General features: G+C 58.8%; 3 protein-coding genes across 3 annotated transcripts; 1 reads left to right on the forward strand and 2 right to left on the reverse strand.

The window, feature by feature from the left end:
- Positions 1 to 1,029: 1,029 nt before the first annotated feature.
- TRAVEDRAFT_170373 (uncharacterized protein) lies at positions 1,030 to 4,001 on the reverse strand (the record flags this gene model as incomplete). The annotated part of the gene is made up of 2 exons (XM_008042309.1): positions 3,850 to 4,001; positions 1,030 to 3,072 (listed from the first exon to the last, which is right to left on the reverse strand). Exons 1-2 carry the CDS (start codon positions 3,898 to 3,900, stop codon positions 1,030 to 1,032), a joined length of 2,094 nt encoding a protein of 697 aa, XP_008040500.1. The 5' UTR covers positions 3,901 to 4,001.
- A 2,512-nt stretch (positions 4,002 to 6,513) lies between these two features.
- TRAVEDRAFT_49280 (uncharacterized protein) lies at positions 6,514 to 7,144 on the reverse strand (the record flags this gene model as incomplete). Its single annotated transcript, XM_008042007.1, has 4 exons — positions 6,514 to 6,767; positions 6,843 to 6,956; positions 7,011 to 7,057; positions 7,113 to 7,144. The coding sequence occupies 4 exons, from the start codon at positions 7,142 to 7,144 to the stop codon at positions 6,514 to 6,516; spliced, it is 447 nt and encodes a 148-aa protein (XP_008040198.1).
- A 993-nt stretch (positions 7,145 to 8,137) lies between these two features.
- Positions 8,138 to 10,088, forward strand: TRAVEDRAFT_49281 (DnaJ-domain-containing protein; the record flags this gene model as incomplete). Its single annotated transcript, XM_008042008.1, has 5 exons — positions 8,138 to 8,226; positions 8,278 to 8,486; positions 8,540 to 8,993; positions 9,052 to 9,304; positions 9,357 to 10,088. 5 exons carry the CDS (start codon positions 8,138 to 8,140, stop codon positions 10,086 to 10,088), a joined length of 1,737 nt encoding a protein of 578 aa, XP_008040199.1.
- Positions 10,089 to 10,135: the final 47 nt, after the last annotated feature.

The following is a 10,135-nucleotide window of genomic DNA, read 5'->3' on the forward strand; positions in this document are numbered from 1 at the left end:
TCTTGGCCGAATTCGCTGCAATTCCATTCAATCAACTGTCTCCGCACGATTACTTCCGCCTCCGAATACGACGCCATATGTTTGCGGGCCCAGCGCGTACGTAGATGACTGCCCAACGAGATTTTGATTCTTACGCATTGGAGGTTCTATGATTATAATATACAACTCCAATCCAATGTCCCAACGAAAAGGGTGGTATCGCGCAGTGTGGCGGAAACTCAATAAATAGCGCGTCGTGTCGAAGTCATGGCCCGGTACAGTACTACACTGCAACGATGTGAAGAAGCGGGGTAAGCACTACGGAGCGGGGTCGTTACAGTACCAACTAATCGGGTGTACGAGTAAGCAGAGGGGGGAGTACAAATTTCAACGAGAGGATGGGGGCACGTATGCGGAAAGACAGGGTCGTGTGCGAAGACGAAACAGCAGGCGCGCCCAAGATTACTATCACCGAGACCAGAACCAGAACTAAAAACCGAAAGAGAGTGGAGAAATATGCGGGTGCGTACGACCACGTCCGTGCGTAGTCCAGCGTCCATCGTGGTTGCACAGCAGGGCAACACGTCACCAGATGAGCAGGTGCATCAGAAAGCAGCATGGTACGAGCGGCACAGCGTTTCGATCCGCGTCGTCCTGGACGCGCAGGCCCAGGATTGAGCGCGGCGGCAGTGCGGGCAAGGCGAGGCGGTCGACCCTAGACAGGCTGTGAGATGTCGGATTGAATAGATAGCCAGGACAGGACCCGTCCGCATAAATACGAGACAGTCTACGACTCTTCGAGCACCGCGAGGGCAGGGACCGGGCTACAGAGGAACAAAACAAGCACATGAGACGAGCAGCCAGCGCTAGAACAAGCAGAGAAACCAACCGAGCTCGAGAGCGATCGCGCCACCCCCCATAAATACGCAGCGCCGCACCACCCATCATCTGCAATCACCGACCTGCCTGCGCCCACACCCACCACGACGACGTCCGCATCCGGTACCCGGTACCCGGACACCGCGACGAGCGGCGAGAAGGGTACGGCGCTCATCCGCGAAGCCGCCACCCATCGCCCTTCCTGCGATCCCGCCCGACGCCACCAAAGCCCTCGCGTACGACGAGCCACAGGCCCGTGCTCGACACGATGTCCTTGATCTCCTCCGCGGAGAGCATCAGGCCCTCTGGGTACGCGCCCGCGCCGCCACCTGGGTGCTCCTTCCCGCTGCCGAACAGGTTCTTCATGCCCGACCCGGGCTGTTTCCCGTTCAGCGCGCCCGCAGAGCCGTTGCCGTGCGCCGAGTGGTCTCCAGATGATGTCGCCGGGCGCGCGACGCCCGCAGGCGTGATGATCCGCTTGCGCACGTTCATGTGCTCAATCTCGACGTCCGGAAGGGGGAATGGCACTTTCAACAACGCGACCACCTTTGGGTGATGCGGGGTAGGGACGACGCCCGCAACCTTCACGCGTACCGTGCTTGAGCCCGCGCCGCTGGAAGTAGCGCCCGCGTGGGGAAGGGGGGAGCCAGGCGGGGGTAGCCGCGAGGGGGAAAGGCGGCGGACAACGAGCGTGCACGTCCACGGCGTCTCCGAGTCCTCCGGGTCGCTCTCATCCCCGGCGTCTTCGATCGAGGGTGACGCTTTCCGGTGGTCCTCATCCGATGCGGTGGTCGTACTAGCGTGTGGCGAGGTGGAGCGATGCGAGTCTATCGACCGGCGCGCATGCGCCTCGGCGGCTGACGCGGACGGCACCCGTTTCTTCGCCTGCGGGGGATCGGAAACGAGCACCTGCGGTGGCTGCTGATGCAGCGACGTCTGAGACTGTGCTGCGGACGAGAGCGCGAGACTGTGGCGTTTCGTACGCGTCCGGTCGGCGCCGTCCTCTGCGGTGTCGCGCCGCGATGATCGACGCTTCTTGCCGCTCTTGCCTCGCGTCCACTCGAAACGGACCTCAACCATGCTCTCGATCGCACTTGCGTGGGGGTTGCCACCGCGCGCGTCGTTGAACTTGCCTTTAACGCCGCTGAGGAGCGACTCCGGAGTTCCCTTGAGCCATTTCCGTACGACCCATACGTACTTTGTCGGGCGACCACGAGGAGGGTTAGAGGGTGAACTAAGTGTTGGCTGAATGCCCAGCACTGGAGGCTGGAGGACGACGTTTTCCCGCGCACTGGTCGCTGGCGGTTCTGATACAGACACGGATGGAGAATGTCCCGGAATACTCAAAGAGTTGTTGAGAAGAAGCGACGACCGCCGAGAAACACGCGAGCCGTCAAGAGAAGCAGATGGAAGGGGTGTGGTAGGTTGCGCCGGCGAGGGAGGTTGGGCGCTGATGGGTGGGAGCGGAGATGGCGGGAAGGTAGGGGAGGAGAGGGGTGAGTCGCCCCTGCGTTTGAACAGTTTGCCGAAGAACTTCCTCGCGCCGGGTGTATTCCTGGGCGTCGTCGCCGCCGAGTTCGGAGTAGGGGTCACAGGGGCAGGGGTAAGGTGGTGTTCGGACGTGCCATCCGAAGTGAGTGACAGGGCGGAGGATGTGGGCGTGCGGGGGGGTTCTGGCGTCAGATGAGGGTGCCCGGCATCAACACTCGCACGCGGAAAGTGCTCATCAGGTAGAGAAGAGTGCGGGGCGTTCGGCGAGTGGCCAGCAAGGGGGGCGGGGTTGCCGCCCTCTCCCCACACCTCGACGGGTTCGAGGACGGCAAGACCGATGACCTCCAGTCCGCGTTTCTGGAATTTTGCGACCTTCGCATCTGTGCCAGCGTCGACGATGACGTTCGTGAGAACATTGTGCGCCTGTAGGTTGTAGAGTGGGATGATCATCCGTCGCCCGGATGAAGTCGTGGATGAAGAAGCCATGGAAGAGACTGATGTGGAGGAATAGGAGGAATACATAGAAACGTCGGAGCGATTGGAGCTTGTGCGCGTGAGTTGAACATCGGAAGTGCCGTCATCCTCCGGGCCAACAGACGAGTCCCTGGAGCGACGCCCACTGGAGGACCGGGTGACTTCACGATTGCTTGGAGGAACCAGTTGAACTTGTAGATTCAAGGGGTGATTGCTTTTTGAAGGTGGTGGGCGAACCACAATGAATGACTGTGAATATAGTCAGAAACCGTAAACCAATGGTCGTAAAAGCTCATTAGAGTAGAGAAGTAGAGCCAATACGAAAACTAGGCGCTGCAATGACACCTGTCGCAGGTGCTTCGAACATGTTGTACTGATGCAGTGCTAGTGATGATCACAGCCATCCCAAGCCATCGCGCACCAGCCCCACATCGTACAACCTGTACAGGACGCCTACTAAGCGTCATCCGGAACGCGAACTATGGCAGGCACAGCAGATGGTCGACAGCCTGATGAGATCTGCCACTTACACTGCGTCGAGCGGGTATGTGCCGCGCCCTGGGTGCGGAGGGGACAGGTCATGGCAGCCCATAGCGTGAAGTATACAGAGACCTCGCGAGTGCAAAGTGCGGTTGCAGGAGCGCAGGATGCCGCGAGGGAAAGCTGAGACAGAAGAAGTATACTCTGTGTCTTTGGGCGCATCCTACTCCAATGACGCGCCAGGCGGGTTTCTTTGCTCCCGGACCACCTCGGCGGCCAGACGAGATGCTGGCGCGGCAAGATTGCGCGTAGACCAGTACTTGCCAGCACGAAGCACACAGGCCGCCCCGCGATGTGTGGTGGAGAAATGCATCTGACCGGCGTGCGCAGCGGCGGGAATCGTTCCCATAGCTTCCAGGTCGCAGACTCGCCGTCGGTCTCGCTGCCGTTATCCCACACCTGAGATGGACGACGACTTCGAGGGGTTCGACAACCTCACGCGAAGTCCGTGACGCGTAGAAAAAGGGATGGACACGACAGACATACCTCGTTCGTCCGCTCCTTCTTCTTCTTGGCACCATGCTCGTCCGCACCCATGTCGGAGTCTTTGGTTGGTGAAGCGGTGAGCTGCCTGTCTGGTTCAGTGGAGGGTGGGGACTTGTCGTTGCCGATCTGTAGCGCAGCAGGGAGAAATGAAGAAATTGAGGAGAGCATCGGAATCAGATGAGATGGAAGTAGAGGTATAAGAGGAGTAGGAGGTGTAGCCGCTCGTTTAGCTTCAATCCCCTTCTCTTTCTGGCTGCGTCATTACACGCGCCAAGCCCCTGCTCGTATTGGGTCATGGCCGTTACTCATCGCCTCCGCGTCTCTCTCCCCGCGCCTATCTTTTGCTCTCACCGCTCGGGCTCTCTCCGCAGCCCTCCTCGTCCTCCACCGCAGCCGCCGGGTACGCTGTAGCTTGTGGTTCGCCGGATCGATTCCACGCCATTGGACATGGTAACAGCGCCCTCCGTTGATGAAGATCGTCCTCTTTTATCAGATCCGCATCCCACATTTCTGACCGTTGCTAATGCCACCCCTGTGCCCCCCCGCCCGCGATGTACGCAAGCCTCCGGCATCCGGGGCTTCCGCTTTCACCCGTACGTCCCTTGACATTCATGTTGACGCATCCGATCGCTGAATGCTCGTTAGGACCAGTCAGGGCCCCGCCGACGCCATCCCTGAACGCCTCTAAACACGCTAGCCTCTAGGTCTGGGTGCGCTGCCGGCGGCCGCACTCCAACGGTCGGACACGATCGCAACGGTGATAACCGCATGCGCACTCTCCTCCTCAATTCTCCTCTCGGTCCAAATCAGTCCGAGGTGCATCCTTTGCCGGACCGAGCGCCATTCAGTCAGCTCGGGCCGAGCGCGCATGCACTCGTCCCAGCAATATATATCGAGCGGAACACCCACAGTTCGAGTGACCTCGCCCTTGGGTGCCTCACCCTCCAACGCTTCAACGCTTTCCCGGGTCCGAGGCGCATCCCGCCTCCCGGATGCTGAACAGTCCGGGTCTCAAGACCCTCCTCCTCGGTCCGTCCGTTTACATCGGGAACGGGGTGGTGGGAGTCATCGCGGGATGTAGGGCCGAGTGTATACACACTTCGGAAAGCCCGGAACCTCCTAAACTCATTGCCCCGGCTCCGCGCATCTAGGAAGAATCGGCGGGATGCCATAGGACAGCCATGGGATACCATCCTGGAGCACAGCCACCAGAACGATCTACACCGGCTCCGCGCGGCGATGCGAATTATATTCTTTTGCGCCGTATCAGTAGCAGTGCCAAATTCTACTTCATTGGCGCACTAAGTACTTGCGCCCCGATGGATACCTTGAGGCGCGTTTCAGCGCTGCGCGAACTACATGCCATCAAGACGTCGCGGACAGACCACCCTCAATCGCGCTACATAGCCGGGCACTCCCCGACTTGTCCTGTTCGGCTGCGCCGCACCCATCAGGCAAGCGTCGGGGCGCACCGTGCCAAAGAGTAGGCCGGATGCCTTGGCGGCGACACCGCGCAGCTGGGGCGTGCGCACTCAATCACACACAAAGACCCTCCGGTCGGGCGCAGCGAGGGCGTTCAGACACAACGGATGCGCCGTAAGTCGTGCCTCACGAACGCCGCAGCGGGCAGCGGGGTGCTCGCGTCGGGGAACGCCCGCGGTGTATTTGCGGCGTGCGCAGCGATGATTGGCGGCAGGACTTCAAGTTCGGAGCACAGCATTGTCGAGGAACCGGTATGTTCGAGCTTGGCCCCGGCGATGTGCACCATGGGATGCGCTCTCGTCCGGGGACGGTCCTCTCGTCTCGTGAGACTCGGACTAGCGGCGCGTTTGCAAAGACGGTTGAATGGCGATAGGGGTGAAGCAACGCCGTGTGCGTAGGTGGCGTGTTTCTCGTGGTGTTTGATGTGACACCATATAGCACGCCGTAGCAGCGCTACGCCCGCGGGTCGCATGTCAGAATTGGAGATTCTATAGGTGGTCGGACGAGACGGTGTTATCGCACCTAACTCAATACGATGTCGTTACTCACCTCGACAGCGGGGCGACACGACAATTTCACCACGGATTGAATGACCGCAGCATATCGCGTATACTACGGTACGGGTCTTCTTCATTCAACTTGCCGTGATCTCCAGCAGGCGACAGCACTGCGGGCGACACGCATGTCGGCGGTGGGAAGGCGCTACATGGAACAGAGCTGCGCCCCGCCTGCGTCCTATGGGCCCATCGAAGCGAGCCGCCCCTACAGCTGCGTCGAACATATGGGACGCCATCCGCAGTGCTAAATGAACCGATGTGAGCACGCAGCAATTTGACATCGCCACTCACCTTGTGCATGCAGACTGCGCGACATTTATTAACAACCGAGAGCGCAGTACACATACCCCGCATGGTACCGCAGCCGTCGATTCCGCTACCCGGCTTGGTGCCAAACTCACGACAAGCCGGTAGCGATTCCGAACGACAGTGCCGCGTGTTGCATCTGGTCCCACAGGCGCTGGTTGTTGAAAAAGGCCATGTAAGTCTCCTGAGTGTTCGGTAGTGATCGCAGTATCGGCAAGCGTAAATAGGGGTCGGCCCTGCTGTGTCGTATCGTGTGTCGGGAGGGGATGCCACATAGGTCGTAGAGATTTGCCGAAAGCAGGGTCCGAGACGAACGATATCAGAGATTGAAAATGAGCACCAACAAACAAATCTCGACCGCAAATACCACTACGGAGAGCAGTGCGACGATCCACCCCGCGGTGACGAACGGCCGTCCGAAAATGCGCTTGCCCGTCTGCCCGACGGTCTTTATCGCGCTCTCGTGTGCGGCTGGATTGCGGTGGTTGTCGGCGAAGTCGTGTCTGGAGTGCCGCTGTCTAAAGTATGCCAGGATGAAGAGTATTCCGGCGAGCGCTGTGTACAGGATTCCGACTGCCAAGCGAAGTGAGTATAGTGGATACGGATAGTACGAGCATCGGAAAATAAGCGGCCAGTAGTCTCACTCACTCTTGAAGAATCGTTTATCGAACAGTCGTAAAATCGTCAGGGCGTAACCGAGGTTGGAGATGGCGCTTCGGCCGTATGCTCCGTCGAAAGTCCTCGACCGAGCACGTAGCTCAACTGGCGAGAGTTCATTGAAAGGACCGGTGGCTACTTCGAGTTTTCACGACCTACCGAGTTCGTTGACATCCTGAGGGTAGAAGGATTTCGAACGGTGGCCGCTAATGTACAATATCAATAACAGCCCCTGCATTCTGATTATGAAGGGGAAAATACCGATAAAAGCGGTGTTGGCCGGTTTCGCTCATATCCAGCAACCAGGTCGTGAGCTGTATTGTAAACTTGGTGGCCTGAAATGGTGGCCTGTATTCCACCAGCAACACATAGACCAAGGTCAAGTCAAGAGGGAGGACGACACGAGTCGGAGTCCGGATTTACGGTCGCATGCGGATGGTGGCTCTTTCATGAAGTAATGGAGCACGTGTACGGGCGCTTAACGCGTCTGCGCGTTGCAGAATAAGCGCTACAAGGCGAAACCTTATACATTTTTACTACCTAGCCTCCTCTAGTTTCCCAGAGACAGACCTTTCACACTCTATCAGTGGAGGTGGGGAGGACGAATGATTGAAGGTCTGCTTCCAAACGCGCCCCTCAGACCGTAGCTCACGATTTTCTCTGTAAAACTGAAGCGACGTCGGACGTGCACTAAGTATACCTAGTTTTCCGTGGCACAACTGACCGCAATATCGACTACTCACTCGAATTCTGTCATCTCAGTCTACGAGAAATTGCGTGGCACATAGAAATAATATATCTCATCACCCGTCTCGCCACACCGGTACCGGTACAATCCCCCCCCTTCACAGATATGGCATCCTTAAAGCGCTTTCCGTACTTACATGCATATATATGTACACTTCAAGTGACGATATTAGCAGGCTCTGCTGTGCTTGCGCGGCCTTACAGCTTATATTTTCTCTGCGACGGTGGTAGTACACGGGGATGCGGAGGGGATGCGGCGCTTACAGCTGCTGATGCGCAAAAGCCATCATACGAAAGAGTTTCCCTCTGGATAAACACATCTCGGCGGCGCTGAATCATGTACTAGTAGTGCACCCATACCAGGTACAAGCATGTTAACACGGCGTCAGGAAAGCAGATATCAGAGGCGACGCGCCCAGATCTATACACGCGTTTCGGAGATCGAATTTGCTTACTAAAGCGCGCAATGGGTAAGAGGCCCGGTGCGCGTGCAAGCCGACTACACCTCCTCGCTAACTTCTATCGTGTTACGTGCAGAAATGGCCAACAAAAAGAGCAAGCAGGCCAAGAAGAAGCAGGCAGACCAAGCTGCTGCCGCGAACGGCGACCACAACGGGGCTGCGGAAGTGTGCGTGCACCGATCTCCGCTATCGAGTGGCTTCGCTCAATTTGACTGCAGGCACGAGACTGAGCAGGAGAACCAGACCGGAGCAAAGGATGAGCCTATAGAGATCTCAAGCGACACGCCGGAAGAGGAGAAACAGGTAGAGGAAGTGGTCGAGGAGGTCGACCCGGCTGTACAGGCGGAGCGGGTCAAGGAACAAGGCAACGCGGCCTTCAAGGGCGGTCGGTTCCAAGAGGCTATCGGGCACTACGGCAACGCAATAGGTGTGTTCTATCAGCGTTCTGTTGAGAGCAAGATACCAAACCCGGTCCTCTAGAGCTACGACCTACGGAACCCACATACTGGACGAACCGTGCGGCGGCGTACATGGCGCTCAAGAAATTCAAGCCGGCCCTCACAGACTGCCAACAAGCTGCGACGCTCCAATCCGCGTCTCCCTCCCCAAAGACACTCGTCCGCCTCGCCCGGTGTCAGCTTTCCACGGGATCGACCGCCCCCGCGCTCTCTACCCTGCGAACAGTCCTCGCTCTAGATGCAAAGAACGACGCGGCTCTGAAGCTGCAGCAGAAAGTGCTCGAGCTCGAGGCGCATCTGCGCAACCTGGAGAGCGCACGCGAGCGGAGAGAGTGGGGTATGGCGCGGCTCGCACTGGACAAGTGCATGCAGGTGATCGAGGGCGAGGGCGGCGACATACCCATCCAGTGGCGCATCTGGAAGATCGAGCACGAGATCGCGCGAAAGAACTGGGACGCAGCGAGCATTGCGGCAAAGTACGTGTGTCTGACTTACACGGCCAGTGACTTTGGTTGACCGTGCGGTGCGTCATAGCGAGGCTTTACGGTTTGAGCCCAACTCGCCGGATGCGATCGCCGTGCGTGGTCTGCTCTTGTGGTTGACCGTCAAGACGGCGCAGGCAACACAGCACGTCCAGTCTGCGTTGCGGTTAGATCCCGGTCACGAAGCTGCTATGCGACTTAGGAAGCGAATCAAGGATGTCGAACGGCTAAAGGAGGAAGGTAACACTGCGTTCAAGAGCGGTAAGCTACAAGAGGCGGCAGACAAGTATGGTGCAGCTCTCGAGGTGGGTACACAGCAGGATCACACCCCTTCCCCCGTCTAATCGGCTACCGCAGCGAATTGGCGCGGACGAGCGGGAGGGCTCGGGAGGACACATCCGCGCGATGCTGCTGTCAAATCGTGCGACGACGCTTGTCAAGCTGGACCGCTACGAGGACGCGCTCGCAGACACGGAGGAGTCGCTTGTGCTGAACGCGAACTCGTTCAAGGCACTGCGCACACGAGCACGCATTCACCTGCACCTAGAGAAGTACGACTCCGCGATCGCAGACTTCAAAGCGGCAATCGAGCAGGCGGGGCTCGAGGGCAGCGACGCGGACGTGCGCGCACTTCGTGGCGAGCAGCGCAAGGCGGAGGTCGCACTGAAACAAAGCAAGAGCAAGGATTACTACAAGATCCTCGGCGTCGAGCGCTCGTGTACGGAGGTCGAGATCAAGAAGGCGTACCGCCGTGAGAGTCTGAAGCACCACCCGGACAAGGGCGGCGACGAGGAGAAGTTCAAGCTCGTGTCCGAGGCGCACTCAATCCTCTCGGACCCGACGAAGCGCCAGCGGTACGACCTGGGCGAGGACGATGACGACGCCGGGTTCGGCGGCGGCGGCATGGGCGGTGGTGTCGACCTGTCCGACCTCTTCGCCCAGTTCCATGGTGCAGGGTTTGGTGGCGGACATGGCGGGTTCGGCGGTGCTGGGCGTGGCCCGGGCTTCTCATCCTTCGGCGGAGGTGGTGGAGGCGGCTATGGCGGAAGCGGTTACAGTGGGTACTCGCGAGGAGACTACTCGTTCTGATCCTGACGTGAGTCGTACCGCTCGTCTCTTCTGAGTGCGGGTTGCTG

This window comes from Trametes versicolor (assembly GCF_000271585.1).
Source record: "Trametes versicolor FP-101664 SS1 unplaced genomic scaffold TRAVEscaffold_8, whole genome shotgun sequence".
NCBI lineage: Eukaryota > Fungi > Basidiomycota > Agaricomycetes > Polyporales > Polyporaceae > Trametes > Trametes versicolor.